At 44.4% G+C, this 26791-nt stretch overlaps 2 protein-coding genes and 1 pseudogene across 5 annotated transcripts in view; all 3 read left to right on the top strand.

Moving 5' to 3' along the window:
• The window catches only part of DPF1 (double PHD fingers 1), an 87741-nt gene extending 70943 nt beyond the window's left edge, over nucleotides 1-16798 (top strand). For all 4 annotated transcript variants that reach the window (XM_088450108.1, XM_088450106.1, XM_088450107.1 and 1 more), the window contains exons 4-12: nucleotides 1304-1431; nucleotides 2141-2230; nucleotides 2746-2824; nucleotides 4458-4589; nucleotides 9782-9832; nucleotides 11036-11155; nucleotides 12154-12266; nucleotides 12763-12844; nucleotides 15817-16798. In XM_088450108.1, the coding sequence (XP_088306234.1) occupies nucleotides 1304-1431; nucleotides 2141-2230; nucleotides 2746-2824; nucleotides 4458-4589; nucleotides 9782-9832; nucleotides 11036-11155; nucleotides 12154-12266; nucleotides 12763-12844; nucleotides 15817-15887 (866 nt within the window). In that variant the 3' untranslated portion in view covers nucleotides 15888-16798. The remainder of the gene's footprint in view (nucleotides 1-1303; nucleotides 1432-2140; nucleotides 2231-2745; nucleotides 2825-4457; nucleotides 4590-9781; nucleotides 9833-11035; nucleotides 11156-12153; nucleotides 12267-12762; nucleotides 12845-15816) is intronic.
• Nucleotides 16799-17280: 482 nt separating this feature from the next.
• LOC148501684 (uncharacterized) lies at nucleotides 17281-18312 on the top strand (annotated as a pseudogene).
• Nucleotides 18313-18429: 117 nt separating this feature from the next.
• On the top strand, nucleotides 18430-24142 carry LOC148501683 (uncharacterized). Its single transcript, XM_088450173.1, is given in 4 exon segments — nucleotides 18430-18617; nucleotides 18656-18835; nucleotides 18874-19017; nucleotides 19238-24142. Coding segments are annotated over 4 exon segments (978 nt in total). The 3' UTR covers nucleotides 19704-24142.
• The last annotated feature ends 2649 nt before the right edge of the window (nucleotides 24143-26791 follow it).

The raw sequence follows: 26791 nt of genomic DNA, 5'->3' as shown, positions 1-26791 counted from the left end.
TTTTAAATATTTTTTTTTATTGAAGCTAATGGCAGCAGAATACAAAATATTTATCATGTCCGTAGAATCAAGAGATTTTACAATAAGCGAACTAGCTGCACTAATGGCCAACAATAGTGCCTTGCAGCACTTTGTCACAGGTTGACCTTGGGGTAAAATCCCTAAGGCTGCCTATTCAGGGGTGAACGGGATATAATTGATCAAATGTTCAGCATACGTCCGAGCAGTGTGCCAAAAGTATCTAATCACAGGGCATTTCCACAAACAATGATAAAGTTCATCTTCTTTGTCACATTTGGAGCAAATGTGTGGTGGAAAGACCCATCTGGAATTGATAAATAGATGTTATGGAATATATTAAGAAAGGTTCATTAGAAATGCTGGCTGATAACATTTTACGGGAAGATGCTAGGGCCCGAACCAATATGAAAATAGTTAGGGAAGGAAAATAGGAAAGCCACTTAGTCATACCAGTGGATATGTTAGAATGGTCTAAAGCATGGATGGGGAACCTCATGCCCGGGGGCCGTATAAGGCCCGCAGAACCATTGTTTGACCCTCGGAGGTTTTTTCTGCTAGCCTCATCTGGCTAGCAGGGTGCCTAGAATGGCCCTCTGCAGCCAGAATCTTTGCAGCAGTGCCACCTGGGGCGTCCTTAGGATGCGTCAGACGGTCACACCGCTGCCCTTACAGCTCCCCGTAGCATCCTCAGGATGCCTCGGGCATTGCTGTAATCACCAGCGATTGTGGCCCCACCTTTGTGTCACGTCACATAGAGAGGGCGTGGCCTGCACCGGGCCCGCAAATAATGTTATATATATCAAAATGGCCCTCGACAGAAAAAAGTTTCCCCACCCCTGGTCTAAAGTATCGCGCAAAAAGACGTAAAGTGTAGAAATGACCTTGTGAGGAGATAAAGGCTGAGTGAGCAGTCGTACATGACTGATGTGATGCTGAGCTTGTAAACATGCATATATGGAATGGGCGTATAAACTCAAATTTATCAGATGCCTCCACATAGGTCAGGGAATGTAAGGTTATACCTGTTCAGCAAATGGTGGACTAAAGTAACAGCTCCCCCTCCCCCCCCCTCCCCCACCACAAGAGATTGAAGGAATAGGTAGCCATGCCATCTTAAAAATCAGTATTACCCATAGAGGGCAAATATAGAGAATGGAATGCGTTGAGGCCAGCCCTCTTTCGCAGTATGTGCCAAAGTTTTCGTGTTGAGGATACTTTTATCCCCAATGACATCTCCCTCAACCCTTCTCAGTTTTGGACTCAATCATGTTTCTTGTCTCAGACTATGAGGTTCCTATGAAGAAGGAGAGTAGTTTGCCAGAGGGGCCCGTCTTAGAAGCCTTATTGTGTGCGGAAACTGTGGACAAGAAATTGGAACTGAAAGAGGAAGAGATAGTCAGTGACTGTCAGGTGAGAGGAATGTGTTGATCATTATTCAGTAGGTCTTCTGCAATAATCTCCTAACATAGACCCTATTAGACTAAAATAAGCCAGAGTGCATTTCTAATGTAGATCCTTCCACCTGTTTAATTAACTGATCTTGAATGTCCCATCATTAAATGTTTTTCTATCGATTAAATTGCAGGTGGTGCCCGTGATTTGCTGTAGCAATTGCACATGAAACTGCCCCCATTGCTCCCTGATTTTGCAGACTTTTGTCCACAGCCCCATAAGGGTGCATACAAAAACCCTTGATTTTGGGTCTGTGTGGCATATGTACACACTTACTTGTGGACCTTGCCAGTATCACCTGCAATTGTATTGATCCCTATCTATCCATGTATTCAACAACAAAACCCTTTAGCTGGTGTCCATCTCTACCCTTCCACTCATACCACCCAAATTCTGACTTTCAATTTACGTGTTCCAGTTGTGCTGAATCCAAGAAAAATCATTTTCATGGCCAAACTCATGTAGGAATCTACTAGTGACTCATATAAGTTTGGAACGGCCATTTCAAGCTACTTGTGTCATGTCATATCAGTATTCTGCATCTAAACTGTCATCCATCTTGGTTCTTCTTCCATCCACTTGTCCAACATGAATCTTTCTCCATCTAAGGACATGTACAGTGAATTTTGGGGAAGGGAAATTTTAAGTTTGGTTCCCATGTTTCCAGAAGACACAGGTGGGAGATGTCCCTCACGAACTGGAGGGTGAAGACCTGGAGGATGACACCCCAAAACGGAAGAACAGAGCAAAAGGAAAGGTGGGCAACTCAGTTATAGTAATGACAGAGAAACAGGACGAGGAACTAGAGGTTGTGGGAAGAGTGAGACCAAGAAAAGGTACTTGGATTGAGGGGTTGAAATATAAGATGAAGTGACTTGGAAGACATGGGGTATGAGATTAACGATCAGAAAGGAGGTACATGGGAGGAATTAAAAGTGGGTGGTGGGTCCAGAAGGTGTCAATATTCTGGTGGATTCCACGGGGCACCATTTATGCAGTCATTGTTTTAGACCTATTTGACTGCGATTGCAGAATATATTGGCCCAATCTTTTGGATGGTAAATGGGAATAGTGGTAATTGCAATCAGACAATGACCGTACACGTGGTCAGATAAGATAATTGTCCAACTGACCGATGTATAAAAGAGCCCAATCAGTGTTGGTTGGAGTCAGCAGTTGTTTTGGACCCATTATAATGAGTTGAACTGTACAGGTGAGGGAGGAATAAGGGAAGGGCTCGATGGGACAATAATAACTATTTATCTTCCTTAGGCCTGTGGAATCGGTGGCATGAAAAAGAGACAGGATCCTTCAACCTTAGAAGACCGAGACAAACCCTATGTGTGTGACAGTAAGTGGCACCCTAATATTTCATATTGTACAGCCAGCTGTATGGGAGCAGTCGCATGTATTAATACATAGAAATGTATAGAGACAACTTCGATGTGTACACATTTGTTATATATAAGTTGATACTTTGAAATTATTTGTAATTAATATACAAAAGGTCAGAGCAGTAGTATCTATCCTGGCCCTGGTGTATGTATTTTATTAATTATATTATATCTGTAGTGGTGTACAGTATCTTCCTTATCTGGGATGTTTGCATACTTGGCATGGTGTTGTACTAAACCTGCTTATGTCTGTATTATTGTGTAATAATGTATGTACTGTACCTGGGCTGAGTGTATACATGTCATAGTGTAGTAGTGTCTGTACTGGACCTTGGCTGAGTGTATACATGTCATGGTGTAGTAGTGTCTGTACTGGACCTTGGCTGAGTGTATACATGTCATAGTGTAGTAGTGTCTGTATTGGACCTGGGCGGTGTGTATACATATCATAGTGTAGTAGTGTATGTACTGGACCTTGGCTGAGTGTATACATGTCATGGTGTAGTAGTGTCTGTACTGGACCTTGGCTGAGTGTATACATGTCATAGTGTAGAAGTGTCTGTACTGAACCTTGGGCTGTGTTTATACATGTAACGGTGTAGTAGTGTCTGTACTGCACCTGGTCTGTGTGTATACATGTCATGATGTAGTAGTGTCCGTACTGTATCTGGGTTGAGTGTATACATGTCATAGTGTAGTAGTGTCTGTACTGGACCTTGGCTGTGTGTATACATGACATGGTGTAGTAGTGTCTGTACTGGACCTGGGCTGAGTGTATACATGTCATGGTGTAGTAGTGTCTGTACTGTACCTGGGCTGAGTGTATACATGTCATAGTGTAGTAGTGTCTGTACTGGACCTGGGCTGAGTGTATGCATGTCATGGTGTAGTAGTGTCTGTACTGTACCTGGGCTGTGTGTATACATGTCATAGTGTAGAAGTGTCTGTACTGAACCTTGGGCTGTGTTTATACATGTAACGGTGTAGTAGTGTCTGTACTGCACCTGGTCTGTGTGTATACATGTCATGATGTAGTAGTGTCCGTACTGTATCTGGGTTGAGTGTATACATGTCATAGTGTAGTAGTGTCTGTACTGGTCCTGGGCTGAGTGTATACATGTCATAGTGTAGTAGTGTCTGTATTGGACCTGGGCGGTGTATACATATCATAGTGTAGTAGTGTCTGTACTGGACCTTGGCTGAGTGTATACATGTCATGGTGTAGTAGTGTCTGTACTGGACCTTGGCTGAGTGTATACATGTCATAGTGTAGTAGTGTCTGTATTGGACCTGGGCGGTGTGTATACATATCATAGTGTAGTAGTGTATGTACTGGACCTTGGCTGAGTGTATACATGTCATGGTGTAGTAGTGTCTGTACTGGACCTTGGCTGAGTGTATACATGTCATAGTGTAGTAGTGTCTGTATTGGACCTGGGCGGTGTGTATACATATCATAGTGTAGTAGTGTATGTACTGGACCTTGGCTGAGTGTATACATGTCATGCTGTAGTAGTGTCTGTACTGGACCTGGGTTGTGTATATATCTATAATGTTTAAGTGGTTTCTGTACCAATATTTCCTCTGTAGTCTGTGGGAAGAGATACAAGAATCGTCCTGGCCTCAGCTACCACTACACCCATACCCACCTGGCTGAAGAGGAGGGTGAAGAGAATGCAGAGAGATATCTTATCCCTTTTCACAGGAAAAATAACCACAAACGTAAGTAGCACAGGTTTCTTCTATATTAGGAGCCAGAGGAAAATTGTATCAGTCTCTATAATTCATGGGGTGACAGCTCCAGTGTCTATGGTCACTGTGTATGTGTGTGTTTAGGTCTCTGCAGTACACAGTGTAGTAGGGGGAAGGTTCCACTGTCTGTAGTCACTGTGCATGTGGGTGTTCAGGTCTCTAGTACGCTCTGTATTAGGGGGAAAGTTCCACTCTCTGTAGAGCACTGTGTATTTGGGTGTTCAGGTCTCTAGTACGCTCTGTATTAGGGGGAAAGTTCCACTGTCTGTAGAGCACTGTGTACTTCGGTGTTCAGGTCTCTCCAGTACACTGTATATGTGGGAGACCGTTCCAGTGTCTGTAGAGTACTGTGTATGTGGGTGTCCAGGTCTCTGCAGTACACAGTGTATTAGGGGGACAGTTCCAGTGTCTGTAGAGCACTGTGTACTTCGGTGTTCAGGTCTCTGCAGTACACTGTATATGTGGGAGACAGTTCCAGTGTCTGTAGAGTACTGTGTATGTGGGTGTTCAGGTCTCTGCAGTACACAGTGTATTAGGAGGACAGTTCCAGTGTCTGTAGAGTACTGTGTATGTGGGTGTTCAGGTCTCTGCAGTACACTGTATATGTGGGAGACAGTTTCAGTGTCTGTAGAGCACTGTGTATGTGGGTGTTCAGGGTTCTGTAGTACACTGTGTATTTGGAGGACAGTTCCAGTGTCTGTAGAGCACTGTGTATGTAGTTATTCAGGTCTCTGTAGTACACTATAAGGGGGGCAGTTCCAGTGTCTGTAAAGTACTGTGTATTGGGTTGTTCAGGTCTCTGTAGTACACTGTGTATTCGGAGGTCAGTTCCAGTGTCTGTAGAGCACTGTGTATGTAGTTATTATTATTATTATTATTATTATTCTTAATTTATATGGCGCCACAAGTGTTCCGCGGCGCCTTACATAGTACATAGAACTAATAGGTGAACAAGAAACAAGTAACTTACAGTACATTACAGTGCAGGACAAGGACACAACTTATATACATTGCTGAAATAGTGATTAAAGCACTCACAATAAGCTGCCGGGAGTTGGCGGTCCCGTGTTAGGTGCCCTAATGGGGAGTAGAGAGTAGAAGAAAATGTAAAGAGAAGCACATGAGGGAAGAGGTCCCTGCTCATGAGAGCTTACATTCTAAGGGGAGGGGCAGACAGACAGGCGTGACACAGAAGGGGAAGATTGGAAGGAAAGAGCATGAGGTGGGTTAGGATGAGAGCTGGAAGGCCTTGATGAAGTAGTGGGTCTTGAGAGCCCGTTTGAAGATTTGTAGAGAGGTGGAGAGTCTGATAGGGAGAGGTAGAGCATTCCAAAGGTAGGGAGCAGCACGGGCAAAATCTCGGATGCGGGAGTGGGAGGAAGTAATCAGTTGGCAAGAGAGGTGGCATGCATTAGTTGAGCGAAGTGGGCGGGCGGGAGTGTGAAGGGAGAGAAGGTCTCAAATGTATGCGGGAGAGGATTTGGTGAGGGCTTTGTAGGCGAATGTAAGAACCTTGAATTGGCATCTGAAGGGGAAGGGGAGCCAGTGTAGGGCTTGAAGGAGAGGGGAAGCAGATGTAGAACATCTGGAGAGAAAGATGAGCCGAGCAGCAGCATTGAGAACAGATTGTAGTGGAGAGAGATGAGAGACTGGGAGGCCAGCTAGGAGAAGGTTACAGTAGTCCAATCTGGATATGACCAGTGAGTGGATGAGGGTTTTAGTGGCATCCTGGGTGAGGAAGGGTCTAATCCTGGAGATATTTTTTAGGTGAAAACGGCAGGACTGCGAGAGGTGCTGAATGTGCGGTTTAAAGGAGAGGGAGGAGTCTAGGATAACTCCAAGACAGCGCACTTTGGGGCTAGAGGAGATAGTTGTGCCATCAATAGATAATGAAATTGTGGAAAGTGATGTAGTGGAAGAGGGTGGGAAGATGATTAGCTCAGTCTTAGACATGTTAAGTTTAAGAAAGCGCTGGGACATCCACGAAGAGACAGCAGAGAGACAGTTGGAGATACGGGTAAGGAGCTCAGGGGTGAGCTCAGGGGTGGAAAGGTAAATTTGAGTATCATCTGCATAGAGATGATATTGGAGGTCAAAGGAGTTAATGAGTTCACCTAAAGAGGATGTATATAGGGAGAAAAGGAGAGGTCCAAGAACAGAACCTTGGGGAACTCCTACCTTTAGTGGAAGTGGAGGGGAAGAGGAGTCATGAGAGGACACAGCGAAGGAACGATCAGAGAGGTAGGAGGAAAGCCTGGAGAGGGCAGTGTCACGTAAACCGAGAGAGTAAAGGATTTGCAGGAGGAGAGGGTGGTTATTCGGGTCTCTGTAGTACACTATAAGGGGAGCAGTTCCAGTGTCTGTAGAGCACTGTGTATTTGGGTGTTCAGGTCTCTGTAGTACACTGTGTATTCGGAGGTCAGTTCCAGTGTCTGTAGAGCACTGTGTATGTAGTTATTCGGGTCTCTGTAGTACACTATAAGGGGAGCAGTTCCAGTGTCTGTAGAGCACTGTGTATTTGGGTGTTCAGGTCTCTGTAGTACACTGTGTATTCGGAGGACAGTTCCAGTGTCTGTAGAGCACTGTGTATGTAGTTATTCAGGTCTCTGTAGTACACTATAAGGGGGGCAGTTCCAGTGTCTGTATAGCACTGCACAGGGGGTCTCTGAAACTAAACAGTCTATTGGGGGAAGAGGGTCAGTTCTGGTCACTAGAACACAGTGGGACTCATTTATGCAGGGTAAGAGAAGTTTTATTACATTGCTCAGAGTGCACATTTTGACGCTTTTCGTGCTCATAGGTCAGTAAGGAGGACACCTCAACCTCTATAGGACACTGTGCATTAGTAGGACACTTCAACCTCTATAGGACACTGTGCATTAGTAGGACACTTCAACCTCTATAGGACACTGTGCATTAGCAGGACACTTCACCCTCTATAGGACACTGTGCATTAGTAGGACACTTCAACCTCTATAGGACACTGTGCATTAGCAGGACACTTCAACCTCTATAGGACACTGTGCATTAGTAGGACACTTCAACCTCTATAGGACACTGTGCATTAGTAATACACTTCAACCTCTATAGGACACTGTGCATTAGTAATACACTTCAACCTCTATAGGACACTGTGCATTAGCAGGACACTTCAACCTCTATAGGACACTGTGCATTAGTAATACACTTCAACCTCTATAGGACACTGTGCATTAGTAATACACTTCAACCTCTATAGGACACTGTGCATTAGTAGGACACTTCAACCTCTATAGGACACTGTGCATTAGCAGGACACTTCAACCTCTATAGGACACTGTGCATTAGTAGGACATTTCAACCTCTATAGGACACTGTGCATTAGTAATTCACTTCAACCTCTATAGGACACTGTGCATTAGTAGGACACTTCAACCTCTATAGGACACTGTGCATTAGTAGGACACTTCAACCTCTATAGGACACTGTGCATTAGTAATACACTTCAACCTCTATAGGACACTGTGCATTAGTAATACACTTCAACCTCTATAGGACACTGTGCATTAGTAGGACACTTCAACCTCTATAGGACACTGTGCATTAGTAGGACACTTCAACCTCTATAGGACACTGTGCATTAGTAATACACTTCAACCTCTATAGGACACTGTGCATTAGTAGGACACTTCAACCTCTATAGGACACTGTGCATTAGTAGGACACTTCAACCTCTATAGGACACTGTGCATTAGTAGGACACTTCAACCTCTATAGGACACTGTGCATTTGGAGGACAGTTCAGCTTCTATGGAACACTGTGCATTTGGAGGACAGTTCATCCTCTATAGGACACTGTGCATTAGTAGGACACTTCAACCTCTATAGGACACTGTGCATTTGGAGGACAGTTCAGCTTCTATGGAACACTGTGCATTTGGAGGACAGTTCATCCTCTATAGGACACTAATAGAGCAGGAAGTTCACTACTGACATCACTGGTGATGTCAGTAGGGCCGCCCACAAACGGCAGGCGTTCCTTCAGGAACGCCTCCGTTTGTCCAGCCAACCCCCCTGCATGCCTACAAAACGGGGCGAGCTGTCAATCACAATCGACAAGCGCCCCGTCTTGTAGTGAGTCCCGCAGCAAGTGAAAATTCACTCGCTACGGGGCTCACGCATGCGCAGTGCGCACACCGCGCTCACGCACGCGCAGTGCGCACGCGAGCGGGTCTGAATCAGGCCCAGAGTACCATCCAATTTGCTTTTGTAATTTTTCAAATACAGCTGTAACCTGACAGTTAGGTGCTGATCGGTTGGTACTTTATCTCTCTCCGTCTCTTTATTTCAATGTTACTTGTTTTTTTCATTTGGATTTGCTCCCAACTCAGAATCAGCCTCTGTATGAGGAGAGCAATGTAATGCCTATAGAACGCTGTGTATTAAGGGGACAGTTCAGTCTCCATACTGTGCCTTCTTATGCACTACTTCCTGCCATTGTGTTCCTAAATGTTAACATAACTTTTTAACAATGCCGCTCCTCTTCCGGAGCCGTAGCGGGGGCTGGGGTTATCTAACATGATTGGATCCCTGGAGAGGCAACTGAACAACAACAACAAAAAAGCCAATATTCACACTTACTTATGGTTTCTCTCTTCTATCTTGGTCATCTCTCAGCTCTGCAGAAATCTAAGATCACTACTATTAATTTATTATTCATACATTGCTGACATTTGTACATGGCATTTGTATTGGGGGGGGCAGATCCAGGCCTGGGCAGGATACTGTGAATAGTGGGCACAGGGTGTACTGTGTATTATGGGGCTTTGCAGAGCCGTTTTGAAGAACTTTGTGTAGTATTAAGGAGACTATTCCCGTCTCTGTACAGGCACATTGTTTTCCATCCCCCATTTCTATGTCTGTTTCTCTAATTGAAACAATAAATCAGGGAGAGATATATTAAATCCACGGTGCATGTTTTTTGGCGGTCCCTCGGATGCAGACAGTTGCTATGGAAACAGTGGAGTGACAGGGGTAGGTTATCAGTTTGGGTGATGACAATTCCCCCTCCCTACCAGCTTCCCTAAAATAATCACACCTCCCACTTAACCCCCTCTGTGCCTCTCTCTGTAACAGATGTAATATTCCCCCACAGTTCTGACTTCAGCCTTTCTCCTCCCCAGACTTCTACAAAGAGCTGAACTGGGTGCCGGAAATGCAGCCACGACATACAGGTGAGGATACAGCTTGTGGCCTCTGCTGGACAAAGAACGACAGCTTTTATTTCCACTGACCTCTATTGTACCAAGGGTGTTGGTGTCATTATTGCATTATTACTCTCTGTATGTAGCACCAGCCTGATCAGCTGCGCTGCACAATCAGCTTTAGTACCACGACTTATCTGTAATTAGTTTCATGTAATCATCTGCAAAACTTATTTGGTGTTCTACACATCCAGGTTGTCACAGCACCATCAGCATGGCAATTATTGTACCTGTAGTTCATCAGGGGCCAGAAATGCACACAGCCAGGACTATCGGCCCAGCAATTAAATGTAGAAGATAAAGCTGGTCTCCACACAGTGACATTTACCCACATGGACCTTAGCTAGGAGACACAGCCTGCCAACAGTGTAACTCACATCATTAGTGGTACTTGCTAATTATATGGATGTAGCATGGATTCCGCCCACCAGTCATTCTGTTATCTTGCATACGGGTGGCACTGTTTGGCACAAGGGATGAGCTCCTCCACTGCAGCTTTCAAATATTCCCCCACCCCCACAACCCCGCTTCCCCTACATTCCCTCCCACCTTTGCTTGCATGCTACCCACCTCTTTCATAATGTTCTTAAACAGCTGGCAGGCATGGCAGGGCTCTTAAAGTTAGAGGGGCAACAATAGGATTATCGGCACTCATCCTAAATGTCATGGGAAGACAGCATTTGGGTGAGGGGTAGCAGAACTTAGGTCAGCAGCCCACGCTCGCTACTTACCCTTGATAAGCGAATGACTGGTATGTAGTGTCCCTGTTTCAAGTGGTGTCTGTATAATTGACAAGTATCTCATTATCTAGCGCAAAGTACATCAAACATCCAGACCAGTAGGGTGATATAAAAATACTTTGTGCTGGGATCTAATGTATGTATAGGATCTAGTGTATGTATAGATGTTTTGGAGTTAATTTCATTATCATTCTCTGATCTAATGAGGTGGAACTAGGTGCAAATTGTGCCATAGCTGCTATTAGATACATGTTGTATGGACAGTGGTACCTCTGCCAAGGAAATAGGGTTTTGTGTTCTTCAGTAGACATTTGTATTCAGTGGGATGGGGAATAATGGATGCAATGGGATGCTGGGCAGGTTTGGGCAGTTGTCCCTAGGGTCCATCTCTGTTATTCATGATGAAGCGCACAATCTATTTACTGTTTTCCAGTTAAGAAAGCTCCTGACGGCTCGGTCATTGCCAATGGTTATTGCGATTTCTGTCTAGGAGGCGCCAAGAAGACGGGGTGTCCAGAGGACCTAATTTCCTGCGCTGACTGCGGCCGCTCTGGTAAATTACAGGGGAGGAGTTTTAGGATACTCAAATAACGTGTTTAGAATAAATGTTAATATTCTTTTTGAAATCTGGGGTTTGCGTACAAATCAATATTATTCACCCCTCAGCGCTCTATTTATTATATAAAAAGGGTCACAATACTTTTACATTCATACATTTCAATCAATGGGACTACCTCGCTAATCCAACAGCATACGTTTGTTTAAAGCGTTTTGTACATTTAAAGGGACGATCCTATAGAATAGCTGAACAATTGTTACTGTGACATGGAAACATTGAATTAAAGTCACATTGGTAAATCTATGCTGATCATATTGCTTTTTCATGGTTTACTGTTGTCTATCCCAAACCTGTTATTACCATTAGCAATTGGGTTTATTGAATTATTTCAGTACATCTCTCTAGGTTTCCTGTCTCCCTGCCTCAGATTAGGACTACATATGTCCCTGATTGTCTAGATACCACTGGGAGAGAATGCTTTTCCCCCAAACCAAGCACCAGAACCATGCTACAGTGCTGCAGTAATGAACACACGGCCTGATATACAGTTGAACTAACGCCTGTTTGCGATGCTTTCCCTGCGCATTTTTGCACAGGCGATGACATTACCACTTACAACTGAGGGAGACGTAACTGGGCTGTAATTGGGTGGAAGCATTAGATACGCCTGTTTCTAGGGGAATCGGTCGCATACCGTTTCTAGGCATATCATTTGCACCAAGTATAGGATGGCACAGTCCTGCACTGATGATGATGGCAAGTAGTTAACCAAGCGTACTGTTAGGGGGCAGGATGTGTGCGGACAAATATATTTCCATGCACACAATGCAGGAGCACATACGGGCGACTTATGTTCAGTATCAGTCCCCTAGTGAGTAAGAAGCCATTCGTCTATTTTTAGTATAAAGATATGTGGTGCTGGGAGTATGACACAGTCGGCTATTGGTTGTTTTATGTTCCTGTCCTGTTGCTAAGACCCCTTGTTTCTACAGGTCACCCCTCGTGTCTACAGTTCACTGTCAATATGACAGCCGCCGTTCGGACCTACCGCTGGCAGTGCATCGAATGCAAGTCCTGTATTCTCTGTGGCACATCAGAAAACGATGTGAGTACGCTACTCTGCTTACGATGGTTTACGTACAAACGCTGCCAAGAGATACCGTAGTCCTATCTGTCATGAATAAAAGCCAATATGAAATTGACTCTGGTGCCATAACAAATAAAAAAGTTAATGTCATTTAAGCAGCACAAAGCAGATATACTAACATGTGTAGTCACGTAGCTACAGAGTAAACCTGTTAATAAGGGGATAAGTATAGCCAATATGTATGGGCTGTAGTGCGTGATTATGAAGTTTCATGGACACAGAATTTGAGGTGTACGGTGATGGGACAACCACTGTATGAAAAATGGAGGTGATGAATGTTCTTACTTTCACTTGTTATTGATGTGTGAGAATAACGGCACATTGTGATATTGTACTTACAAAAATATAGATAGATATGATCTATGTCATCATGATTTCTACTATGGGGTCCCTGGTTGTCTGTGACATGTTGTAACTTATGGATGAAAATTGAATAACCGTTCTCCTGCCACAGGACCAGCTGCTGTTCTGCGATGACTGTGACCGGGGGTATCACATGTATTGCCTGAGCCCCCCAATGTCTGAGCCTCCAGAAGGTGAGTGATGTTTCCCGTGCAAGTGATCAGATGGAAAATTTCATTAATTATGGAGTCAGTGCAAGGAATGGCTGAGTATTACCCTAAAACTAGACACTCAGGCACCACTATGAAGAGACAGGAGGACACATGGAGTAGAGAGAGGACACATGAAGTAGATGGGAGGAAACATGGAGTAGACGGGAGAGCACAAGGAGTAGGCGGCTGGACACATGGAGTGGACGGTAGAGCACAAGGAGTAGGCGGCTGGACACATGGAGTGGACTGGACAGCACAAGGAATAGGCGGCTGGACACATGGAGTAGATGGGAGAGCACAAGGAATAGGCAGCTGGACACATGGAGTAAACGGGAGAGCACAAGGAGTGGGCGGCTGTACACATAGAGTAGACCGAGAGCAAGAGGAGTAGGAGGCTGGAAACATGGAGTGGATGGGATGACACTTGGATTAGATGGGGGGGACATGGAGTAGATGGAAGAGCAGGATGAGTAGATGGGAGGACACATGGAGAGCACAAGTAGTAGGTGGCTGGACACATGGAATAGAAAGGAGAGCACAAGGAGTAGGCGGCTGGACACATGGAGTAGACGGGAGAGCACATGTAGGCAGGAGAGCACAAGTAGTAGGCGGCTGGACACATGGAGTAGATGGGAGAGCACAAGTAGTAGGCGGCTGGACACACGGAGTAGACGGGAGAGCACAAGGAGTAGGCGGCTGGACACATGGAGTAGATGGGAGAACACAAGGAGTAGGCGGCTGGAAACATGGAGTAGACGGGAGACAACAAGGAGTAGGCGGCTGGACACATGGAGTAGACGGGAGAACACAAGTAGTAGGCGGCTGGACACATGGATTAGACAGGAGAGCACAAGGAGTAGGCAGCTGGACACATGGAGTAGACAGGAGAGCACAAGGAGTAGGCAGCTGGACACATGGAGTAGACAGGAGAGCACAAGAAGTAGGCAGCTGGACACATGGAGTAGACAGGAGAGCACAAGGAGTAGGCAGCTGGACACATGGAGTAGACAGGAGAGCACAAGGAGTAGGCAGCTGGACACATGGAGTAGACAGGAGAGCACAAGGAGTAAGGCAGCTGGACACATGGAGTAGACAGGAGAGCACAAGGAGTAGGCAGCTGGACACATGGAGTAGACAGGAGAGCACAAGGAGTAGGCGGCTAGACACATGGAGTGGACGGGATGACACTTGGATTAGATGGGGGGACACATGGAGTAGATGGATGGAAACATGGAGTGATTGAGGCTGGCGGTAGCTTTGCATTTGATCCATTCTTCTCTAATAAAGTGGATACTTCAGCCTGCATAATATAATGCTGCATAATCTAAAATGTCCTAGAATACTTCTTTTACATATATACATGTTTCCCAGATTCCTATATCTTAGGCATGTAACTAATGACACCATCATAAATTGTACATAAACAAATCTCTACAATGCTGTATTTATCTTACTTTATATTTCATATCTCTGAACACCGCCCCATCTCATCTTTCCTAGGTGAGCGCTGTCTGCATTGATTACTTAGGTCTTTAATCCTTTGCTTTGTGTGCACCAATATTCTGGTGTCCCCTTTCTCCATCTCAAGCGCACCCTCAGGCGCAGTGCACAGAGCTCTCCATATGCTTATATACATATTTAAGTCAGTGCACGCAATGAAAGTGTAGTTGTGGCCAACTTGCTCCACGATGTGGAAAAATCAATCCAGGACAGGCAAAAAGTTTTTACAACAGATTCTTGAATGTCCATCTCAAGGCAACTGCAGTTCTTGGGAGGGTGAAAGGGAAGCCAAATATTCAGAATTGTAAGTCTCAATTTAGCCATAGCACAGAAAAAAAAGAGGAAAAGCAGAAAGACATCTTAAACAGAACAGGTTGTGTAGACTATAAAAACCAATAAGAGGTAAGTGAGTACCCAAGAAGAAATTCGAGCAGAGAAGTCCATATGGACACTTAACACTCAGGGATAGCTTCTCTGGGGAACTGTAATTCATAAAATCTTAACTACAAAGAAATCTCTGGACTGTGGATAAATTTTTTATTTTTTTTTATAAAAGCACTGAACTAATATCTCTTTAGAATGTCACATTTTAAGACCGCTGTTCGGCTTTTTACAGCCAGTCCATTAACCTTACAGAGAAAAAAGATTTTCCACGCTATCCCAGCAGCAATCGTTATATTTCTGTATAAATATGTACACGTTACTCTGTCAGTCTGTTTTCTTTTCCCAAACTGTTCCACTACTTTACGGGTTAATACGTGTAGGTGCATGTTGGTGTGTTTTGGTAGGTTTATTCTATATCAGTCAGAACTGTGATATAACTCACAGTACAGAACAAAGACGGGCAGAAAACAGAGGACAAAATATATCCAGTTATTCCTGAGGCGCTTAGCACAGAGGTTCCCAAACGTGGTCCTCAAGGCTCCCCAACAGTTCCATGGTTAAAGGACAGGTGGTTAAATGAAATGAGATACTAATTAAGTCACCTGTGGTCAAGCATGGATATCCATAAAACCTGGACTGTTAGGGTGCCTTGAGGACCCAGTTTGGGAACCACTGGCTGAGCAGAATATCAAGCTGGACGTATACCTAAGCTTTTATATAAACTGTACAAGATGATTATAAGAAAATACCCAACCCTGTTTGCTGCAATGGATTCCTGCAGATGTTCCACTCTGTGTATGGATGAAAATTGCATCATGGGGAGTCTTTTGTTTTGAACCCATAGACAGAAATGTCACAAAGGTGTTTTATTTTTCCATGTAAAGCGTAAAAGTCGTTTATGTGCAGTGGAGGCAGCCATTTTGTGAGCTCAGCCAATATCCCTGACAATTCAGCCTGCTAATTAAGTAGCAGCTAGTTATATCACAACCCCTACTTGCAACTTAGGGGCACAGGACTTCATAATGGCTGTGGCCCGAAAGCGTCCTATGACCTGGATTCTCTTGTTGCAGGGAGCTGGAGCTGTCACTTGTGCCTGAGACAACTGAAGGAGAAAGCATCGGCCTACATCACATTGACCTAGAGCGATTGGCCCCTGCAGGACAAAGATCACTGATTCCCTCGGTCTGGTCTTGTCTATTCCCAGAATCCTCTGCTTCTTTCATTTCAGCACTACAGTCCTTTCCACCGCTCAAGTTCCTGAGCGGTGTAAAGTAGTTTTATTGGTTCCGCTGTGTGATAATAATATGAAGTAATGACATTATGCTCCTATTTATTTCTCTGCTACTTTCCTCTAAACTACCCATACAGTGATCTATTCCTTCTGACTTTTATATTGTGGGTCTACTGCAAACTGCAGCCCAAAGAGATTGTCCATAGCATCATATGAACACTTTGATGGATAAAAGCCTGTACAATTTGTATCCTTTCCTTTTAAAATCCAGCATGTGTTTAAAACACCATTCAGAGTCAGATTTTCTATATCATGCTTTGTGAACTGACCTGGTACATCAGCCACCCACCCGTTTATAATCTACACAAGGTGGTATATTACCTGTAGAATATATAGCTTTTCTGAATATTGAAGTGGTGATTATACTGATGACATCACTTGTTTGATTCAATAACGTAGAATACCAGAAATGATTGTTGTATAAATATCAGCCCTATACTGTATACCTGAGTGATCGTGTCACAGTTATTTTATTATAGATATATCATTTTCAGGACAATGTCATTGGTATATACATTAGTTCTGTGTTTATGCCACAACTGATTGATCATAAAATTAGATATACACATAGACTGATTCATAAATAATATCTCATACCACTTACCACTTTCAGTATATACTCTTACATATGTGCTAGGAAGGGTGTAACTCGTGGACAGGTGTGTTATGCCGGGCAGGGTGTAACTCGTGGACAGGTGTGTTATGCTGGGCAGTGTGTAACTCGTGGACAGGTGCGTTATGCTGGGCAGTGTGTAACTCGTGGACAGGTGTGTTATGCTGGGCAGGGTGTAACTCGTGGACAGGTGTGTTATGCCGGGCAGGGTGTAACTCGTGGACAGGTGTGTTATGCTGGGCAGTGTGTAACTCGTGGACAGGTGTGTTATGCTGGGCAGGGTGTAACTCGTGGACAGGTGTGTTATGCTGGGCAGGGTGTAACTCGTGGACAGGTGTGTTATACTGGGCAGGGTGTAACTCGTGAACAGGTGTGTTATGCTGGACAGGGTGTAACTCGTGGACAGGTGTGTTATGCTGGGCAGGGTGTAATTCGTGGACAGGTGTGTTAAGATGGGCAGGGTGTAACTCGTGGACATGTGTGTTATCCTGGGCAGTGTGTAACTCGTGGACAGGTGTGTTATGCTGGGCAGGGTGTAACTCGTGGACAGGTGTGTTATGCTGGGCAGGGTGTAACTCGTGGACAGGTGTGTTATACTGGGCAGGGTATAACTCGTGGACAGGTGTGTTATGCTGGGCAGGGTATAACTCGTGGACAGGTGTGTTATGCTGGACAGGGTGTAACTCGTGGACAGGTGTGTTATGCTGAGCAGGGTGTAACTCATGGAGAGGTGTGCTAGGCTGGGCAAGATGTAACTCATGGACGGGTGTGTTATGCTGGGCAGTGTGGAAGCCACGGACAGGTGTGTTATGCTGGGCAGTATGGAAGCCACGGACAGGTGTGCTATGCTGGGCAGTATGGAAGCCATGGACAGGTGTGTTATGCTGGGCAGTGTAGAGGTCATGGACAGGTGTGTTATGCTGGGCAGTGTAGAAGCCATGGACAGGTGTGTTAGGCTGGGCAGTGTAGAAGCCATGGACAGGTGTGTTATGCTGGGCAGTATGGAAGCCATGGACAAGTGTGTTATGCTGGGCAGTATAGATGTCATGGACGGGTGTGTTATGCTGGGCAGTGTGGAAGCCACGGACATGTGTGTTATGCTGGGCAGTATGGAAGCCATGGACAGGTGTGTTATGCTGGGCAGTATGGAAGCCATATGGACAGGTGTGTTATGCTGGGCAGTGTAGAAGTCATGGACTGGTGTGTTATGCTGGGCAGTGTAGAAGCCATGGACAGGTGTTGTGTTATGCTGGGCAGTATAGATGTCATGGACAGGTGTGTTATGCTGGGCAGTGTAGAAGTCATGGACAGGTGTGTTATGCTGGGCAGTGTAGAAACCATGGACAGGTGTGTTATGCTGGGCAGTATGGAAGCCATGGACAGGTGTGTTATGCTGGGCAGTATGGAAGCCATGGACAGGTGTGTTATGCTGGGCAGTATGGAAGCCATGGACAGGTGTGTTATGCTGGGCAGTATGGAAGCCATATGGACAGGTGTGTTATGCTGGGCAGTGTAGAAGTCATGGACAGGTGTGTTATGCTGGGCAATATGGAAGCCATGGACAGGTGTGTTATGCTGGTCAGTATGGAAGCCATGGACAGGTGTGTTATGCTGGGCAGTATGGAAGCCATATGGACAGGTGTGTTATGCTGGGCAGTGTAGAAGTCATGGGCAGGTGTGTTATGCTGGGCAGTGTAGAAGCCATGGACAGGTGTGTTATGCTGGGCAGTATGGAAGCCATATGGACAGGTGTGTTATGCTGGGCAGTATGGAAGCCATATGGACAGGTGTGTTATGCTGGGCAGTATGGAAGCCATGGACAGGTGTGTTATGCTGGGCAGTATGGAAGCCATGGACAGGTGTGTTATGCTGGGCAGTGTAGAAGCCATGGACTGGTGTGCTATGCTGGGCAGTGTAGAAGCCATGGACAGGTGTGTTATGCTGGGCAGTGTAGAAGCCATGGACAGGTGTGTTATGCTGGGCAGTATGGAAGCCATATGGACAGGTGTGTTATGCTGGGCAGTATGGAAGCCATGGACAGGTGTGTTATGCTGGGCAGTATGGAAGCCATGGACAGGTGTGTTATGCTGGGCAGTGTAGAAGCCATGGACTGGTGTGCTATGCTGGGCAGTGTAGAAGCCATGGACAGGTGTGTTATGCTGGGCAGTGTAGAAGCCATGGACAGGTGTGTTATGCTGGGCAGTATGGAAGCCATATGGACAGGTGTGTTATGCTGGGCAGTATGGAAGCCATGGACAGGTGTGTTATGCTGGGCAGTATGGAAGCCATGGACAGGTGTGTTATGCTGGGCAGTGTAGAAGCCATGGACTGGTGTGCTATGCTGGGCAGTGTAGAAGCCATGGACAGGTGTGTTATGCTGGGCAGTGTAGAAGCCATGGACAGGTGTGTTATGCTGGGCAGTATGGAAGCCATATGGACAGGTGTGTTATGCTGGGCAGTATGGAAGCCATGGACAGGTGTGTTATGCTGGGCAGTATGGAAGCCATGGACAGGTGTGTTATGCTGGGCAGTGTAGAAGCCATGTACAGGTGTGTTATGCTGGGCAGTATGGAAGCCATATGGACAGGTGTGTTATGCTGGGCAGTATGGAAGCCATGGACAGGTGTGTTATGCTGGGCAGTATGGAAGCCATGGACAGGTGTGTTATGCTGGGCAGTATGGAAGCCATGGACAGGTGTGTTATGCTGGGCAGTATGGAAGCCATGGACAGGTGTGTTATGCTGGGCAGTATAGAAGCCATGGACAGGTGTGTTATGCTGGGCAGTATGGAAGCCATGGACAGGTGTGTTATGCTGGGCAGTATGGAAGCCATGGACAGGTGTGTTATGCTGGGCAGTGTAGAAGCCATGGAGTGGTGTGCTATGCTGGGCAGTGTAGAAGCCATGGACAGGTGTGTTATGCTGGGCAAGGTGTAACTCATGGACGGGTGTCTTATGCTGGACAGTGTGGAAGCTACGGACAGGTGTGTTATGCTGGGCAGTATGGAAGCCATGGACTGGTGTGTTATGCTGGGCAGTATGGAAGCCATATAGACAGGTGTGTTATGCTGGGCAGTGTAGAAGCCATGTAGAGGTTTGTTATGCTGGGCAGTGTGAACTTCCTAGACAAGCAGTGTGGAAGGCATATGCAGGTGTATTGTACCTGGCAATGATAATGTCCTGTTTAGTTGTATTATGTCAGGCAGGGCATCCTCTTCAGGTGTATTGTACATGGTAGTGTTGATGTTCTAGGTTGTTACATTGTGCCAGGTAGAATCTCATACTGGAGAGTGCAGATATGTGAGGCAGTTGTACTGTATCAGGCAGTGCTGATTTCCTGGCAGATATGTATTGGCGTGTGGTGTAAGTGAGTTGAGGTGTCTGTGCTGCTGCCCTGTGTAAGGGTATAAAGTGTTGCTGACATCCTAGGCTGGCGACTTATTCCAGGCAATACTGACTTCCTGGTCACATGTACAGTACCATGTGTTGTGTTCACCCTACTCCCCGTACAACGTGTCCCAGTAATGGACTTCACACCGAGCGCTAAAACCTTAGTCAGGGTAACCATGCACTAACATATACTGAAAGTGGTTGTACTATCTATCACAGACCGTTGTGACAACAAGGTGAGAAAATACTGATATGAATATCACTTGGCAGATGTACCAGTCAGTTATTAGATATATTTTATACAGCTGTGTACATTTCACTTTGCAGGCAACACTGGACCTAAACCTATGTGTATGACTGAGGACTATAGTCATTACCTGTAAATACACATTCCCCCTTTATACATCCCCCTCCGTGTCCGTCTCCCTTCCTCTCTGATCCTTGGCCATTGACGTTTTTTTCAGATAGCATTGGGGAAGGGAGACATAGTTTTGTGTATAATACAATAACCATCCGAGGCTGCTATAGCCACAAGTCTTCAGTGTTTGCATTGAAAAGACCGAAGATGTCTTGAAAGCTTGCAACTAAAATCCATTCATTAGCCCATAAAGAAAAATCACTTTTTTTCCAGCTTTTATCAATGGCTAACACAGTACAATGCTTCGCTGCTTGTAATTTAATGAAACTTGCAACCATGCTGTGAGTTAACATCCCTAATGTCGCTGGAATCCCAAGTTCATCGATATTCACTAAGAACTGGTTAAACAATGCACAAAGCCGCTATTAGCTGTGTCCCCAGGATATAGTCTAGCTGTGAGGCTGTTCTGGGGTGTATAGGGCTCTTGAATCGCCAGGGGACGCAGTATCTTTGTTTACATGGTACTTGGTCATGCTGCTTAATGCAGGCGTGTTGAACGAACGCTGAGTATGTGTTAGCATGTGTGTGTATTGCTGTGTACAAATGAAAACACAAAGCACTTAGCTGACTGGATGCCTGATGAAGGGACAGGACTGACGCCTGTCCAGATAAGGTTTATGCCTCTTACTGGCCAGACTGGCCTCCTTGAGAATATAATCATTGTGGAAGCCATTTAATTGAATCTGTAACTGTAAAGGGCTACTAAACCTAAATGCAAGTTAGTCCAATGTAATAATGCATGTTGTAACACTCACAAATATATGTGGTATGTAAATGTTCCCGTATGCTGAAAGAACATGCGATGTATGACATTGTATTTATATTTGCTATGCAGCTGTACGTGCTCTCTGTTATTAATCATACATATAAAGCAGGACCTGCTGTCTGTGTTTTCCCTTATTAGATTTAAAGGCAGGAAGTCTGCTGTGCATAGGAAAAACAACTTCCTCCATGCTGAAAACTATATCTCCAATATATCCAGTTCTAATAAGCTCCTGAATCGTTTACATATATATTTGTGTTGCACTATATGCTGCTATAGTTCTAGTATCAACTAACTTGTATTTGCTTTTAGTAGTCCTTTTAAGGGTGATAGTGGACACCCTACATTTGTTACCTTAATATGCCGATAATACACAGAAGGGACCTGTTTATATGGTAAGATGTCTGGGCACTTATACGGCTCCTTAAAGGCGACGTTAGGGAGTTTGATGAATGGACTTTTTTTTTTTTTCTGGCGCTAAATTTAACTAATTGTACCTCTTGCTGTGGATGTGACCTATCTAACTAGCAAAAGTAAGGCCATTCCATGACCAAGAAAACACAAACAAAGAACACATAGGGCAGTATCCAATTAACCCCGAACATCGTACAGGCGCTAATGGATCCCCCGGGGCTATCCAATTAGTCCCCAAGTCCGGGCCGACGCCGGCACTTATCGGGGATTTTTTTTCAGTACCCGAAAAATTATCCCTGATAAGTGCAGTTTTTTCACCAGCGCAATGGCGAAAACACATAGGATTCATGATAAGTTCAGGGACCAATGTGTTTTCGGGCGGATTACTGTAACAACCTCTATGAGCGGTATCCAATTAGGATAGGGTGGGGAAAAAATTGGATTATCGGTGAAAAATCCCTGTTTTTCGCACCCGAAACAATATCGGGGCTAAATGAATACCGCTCATAGAGGTTGTTACAGTAATATAAGTACGAAATATAATATAACCAGACACTCTGCGGTGACAACGGCCACATACAAACATTTATTAAGGCCAGATAATCGTAATGGAGAAGTATTTAAAAACTAATTGGGAACTATTTAAAATTCTACATAAAAGTTAAATGTCTTCCAGGCCAAGATTTCTTATTTCTCTTGCCCCCCTCTACTCTCTCCTATCACTTTGCTGTTCTGCCCACACAATAAAACACATACTTCTCCCTCACATTCACTCTTTTTAATTGTAAGCTTTCCATTGTGAATATCTGGTATTAATAGCAACCAATCAGACAGTTGCTTCCATTGTCTGACCTGCACTAGCCAGATAAAACCTAATTGCTGAGTGGTTGCCATAGTTTTACTACATATTTGCACCTATGAACTTTGTTAGTAAAAAAAACCCCTCAAACTGTGTGATTTGATAGATAGATTTGTGTTTATCTGGGATATACTTGTGATGGCCAAGCATCATGTTTTTTTTTCTTTATTCCAACGTGAATCATGTATCTCAATCAGATTATTCTGCACTTCTTAATCCTTCCGAGTCTCTATAATTATTATTAGCTAGGAATGATTTTTATGTGCAGAAGGGAGTTTGTCACGGTCCCTGTGGAGTGCCCTCATTTAGTTTTTTATTATAATCTAGACCTATTTGTGCTGCGAGTGACCTGATACATCAGTGTAGATGACATTACATTTAAAGGGACACTATCATTAAGAACTTATCACATGTGTTTTGTACTTTCTACAATAAATTAGCATCATTCTGTCAGTTGTTTTACATAAATCAAACGTCTACGTCCTTGTGGTGGTTTGCTAACAGTAGACGTCTCACAAAGCATAAATGCTGCCCCTTTAATGCAGTTCTAAGAACGAATTGGGCGATTAATCTGCCTTATGCATACTGTATATAGGTGCAGACACGTTCTTTGTGCTAAAGTACTGCTCCTTAAGGCCTTATTTATGTACTGGCTTTAGGAGTGTATTTATTACACGTGAGACTATTGTACATGTCAATATTTTTTATTACATTGGTACAAGTGCACCTCCTAAATATGTACTTTTTTGTCTAAAATATGCCGTAAAGGTGTAAAGTTGCCCCAATCAAAATATAGGGTGATGCCCGATCTGTACTTCTTCAGAAGATGTTTAAAAATCACCTGCTGTTTTTGTTTTTTGGCGGTTTTATTTTGTTTTTTAGAAGAAAAATACTCAGCAAGCCCCCACACTAGCTCATAAAGTTGTGCATTCCCCTACTTTAATTTCACACATGCCTGTGGGTAACAAACCAATTCTGAGGCATGTTTTTATGTTTCACTTCTATTCCACTATGGCATGGTGTGGATCATAAGCAACAGTATTGCTTATAACCCTAAGCTTTGTTATTTTTATATTTTTATGGTCCACGTGAAATAAATGCATTGTTTCAAAAATATATTTTTTTACAATTAATGCAATATATGGTTAAATATCTCATAGAAAATATGAGAGACGCTGCAAAAGTTTGTAAACCCCCATCCCACAGACATTATCTCGGCCCACAAATCTATACGCTTTCCACTAACACTAAAAGGAGCAAAGCGCCATAAATCAGAGGTTCGTAAACTCTGCCATTACAGTCCAGGTTTTAAGGATATCCGTGCTTGAGTCCAGATGGTTCAATCAGATTGACTGAGTTACTATTTAAGTCACCTGTGCTCAAGCACAGATAACCTTAAAAGTGGACTTTAATGACGGAGTTTGAGAACCTCTGCTATAAATCTTCTCTACAAGAGTCTTGCCCAGCAGTCACGTCTCATCTGATGATATGTCTAGCTCCATTCACTCAGGCTGCTATCAGCTAATTAGTGATAATACTGACACCTAGGGGTATATTTACTAAAGTGAGAGTTTTTAGAAGTGGAGATGTTGTCCATAGCAACCAATCAGATCCTACTTAACATTTAACTAGCACCTTCTAGAACAGGTGTGGGCAATAAGCGCCCCCCCAGCTGTTGTAGAACTACACATCCCAGCATGCCCTGCCACAATTTTACTATTTGGTCCTGCTAAAACTGTTGCAAGGCATGCTGGGATTTGTAGTTCAGCAACAGCTGGAGGGCCGTTTATTGCCCACCCCTGTTCTAGAAGATACCCTTAGGGGTAAATTTACTAAAGTGAGAGATTTTAGAAGTGGAGATGTTACCCATAGCAACCAATTATATTCTAGATATCTTCTAGAAGGTGCTAGTTACATGTTAACTAGAATCTGATTGGTTGCTATGGGCAACATCTCCACTTCTAAAAATTCTAACTTTAGTAAATTTACCCCTTATTGTTCTGAAGCACACTGTAAAATAAGAAGACATTGAGACCCAGGGAAGGATATTTTTCACATTTTTGATGGTAGTGTCCCTTTATTGCTGTCACATGTGACTGGAATAACAGCCACGATACACTCCATCCAACGGGGTAATAGCATTTCCTGATTGTAAATAGATGTTAGAGATGGGGGGCTTTATTTACGAAGTGGCGACTTTTGTAAGCCACCGATTCCCAGTGGGTTGAAGGTGAAAATTTAAAACGAGACTAAGGCTTCTCTACCTTGCCACAAAATTATGATTATGGCTGTTTTTAATGAAAGTACAGGTCACATCATTTGCATCTCTTCCGTCCATTTACAGTCAAAACCCAGGGGCTGACTACCAAAGGGAAGGGAGGGTGTGACCGCCTTTTGCAGATAGCACTTTAGAGGCAATAGGAGGCATCCATTTTGAAGCATGCCTTCCATATTTTAAAATGGCTTCCAAGACTCCCAGACAGAACCTCTTTTCCAGTCAGTCAGTGTTAAGCTTTGCCAAAATCTATAACCTCTTCAAGAAAGAGATCCTGTTGTTTATTCTATAGGAGGAGAATGAATAATTTTTCGCTTTAACCACCCCCTCTAACAACCGTCACTCGTGTTTGTGTTTCTATATAAAACGTAAAAGACGGACAAGAGAGAATTTTGCACAGATGTACGTGTTACTTCAAAGGTGCTGCAAAACCTGATGTAAAAAAAAGAAACTTTAAAAAAAAAAATATGACAAAAAATGTAATAAAAAAAAAAAGAACGTTTGTGGCGGGGTTTCGAACCGCCAAGCATTTGATATTTTGCAGCTGATAGGCTGTTTGTAACGTCATTGTGATTTTTCTTTTCTGTTGCTTGCATTAGTGAGATCAATTGTTATTGTGTGTCAATAAACCAATCGGTTGAATCTCGTGTTGTGGAGTCTTTATTTACACATTGTCCACTTACATAGCGTGTTTATATATATATATATATATATATATATATATAATAAGGGCACAGTCATGCCCTTATATTAAGGCTGAATCGAAAAAAAATGGAAATCTCCATAGAGAATACTGGAGGGGGGGGGCATGGTGTTAAAGCGGCTACACCTCAAAAGCTATTGGAGGTGCCGAGCTGAAATTTGTCACAGGCGGGTAGAACTGTCGCTCGCTGCTGCATGACAGCACAAAAACATAAAAAAATTAGGATTTGGGAGTGATCTAAAGTCCCAACTCTCAGTTTTTTCTGACAGTCTCAGGACCACTTTTCTGCTGTTCTCTATGGGAGATTTTTTGGAAGGCATAAGTAAGGGTAGGGGACGACTTTAGACTTGGTGTTTGTTTTATTAGGTAGCTATTGTTCCAGGGTAGGGCCTTTTGGAGTTCAGGTAATTGAGAAAGTTAAAGTTTTAAACAATTACCTCACAATTGCGCCATTATAGAGATAGGTAGATTCAATTCCTTGCGCAGCCTCAGTAGGAGCCTCCAGCAGGTGTACTCACTGTGGCTTCACTCGGGTGCATCAAGATGGCTGGCCAGTGTGGGCGGTGGGCTTGGGGGAAGAAAGCAGTCGTTAGCTGCAGCCAGGGGAGGGGGTAAAAAAACCAGCACCGGGCTTTGAAGACCCAGTACTGGTTGTGCTAAATACAGGGGACAAACGACGTAGGGGTCCTCCGTATTAAGCACAACCAGCACCAGGCTTTTCAGAACCAGTCCTGGTTGCCAAAATATGGGGGACAAATGATGTAGGGGTTCCCCGTATAATGCGTAGGGTCCCCGTGTATTTACCAGAACCAGCACCGGACCCTTTCTAGCAGGGGGGTAATGCCACAGCCAGGGGAGCCCTTTCACCGGGCTCCCCAGCCAAAGCATCACCCCTGACCACTAGTCAGCCCAGGCCGGGATCCCTGGGGACCCCCCCAATAAAGGGGACTCCCTCTCCAGGGCACCCCAGGCTGATAGCACGGGGCTATCCCCGACACCCCAGGCCAGTGGGTGCCAGGTTGATTGTGTGGTGCAAGTAAAGAGTTAAAATATTGGCTTTTGCTGTGGAACTACAGTTCCCAGCAAGCCTCCCCTGCATGCTGGTACTTCGAGAACCACAAGTACCAGCATGCGGGGCATTACAGGCCTGCTGGTACCAGTAATTCTACAGCAAAAGCAATATTAAAAACCACAGAACACACACACCGTAGCAAGAAAAATTTTATTCAAGCATACATGCACACACACATGTATACACACATGTACACATACTCCCCTATGTATCCCTGTAGTCCATCAGTCCTCTTCCCCATGTAGATA

The sequence above is a fragment of the Taudactylus pleione genome, unplaced genomic scaffold (assembly GCF_031769625.1).
Source record: "Taudactylus pleione unplaced genomic scaffold, aTauple2 ptg000507l, whole genome shotgun sequence".
In the NCBI taxonomy this organism is placed as follows: domain Eukaryota; kingdom Metazoa; phylum Chordata; class Amphibia; order Anura; family Myobatrachidae; genus Taudactylus; species Taudactylus pleione.
The sequence above is the reverse complement of the archived record's forward strand: the minus strand, read 5'-3'. Positions and strand labels throughout refer to the sequence as shown.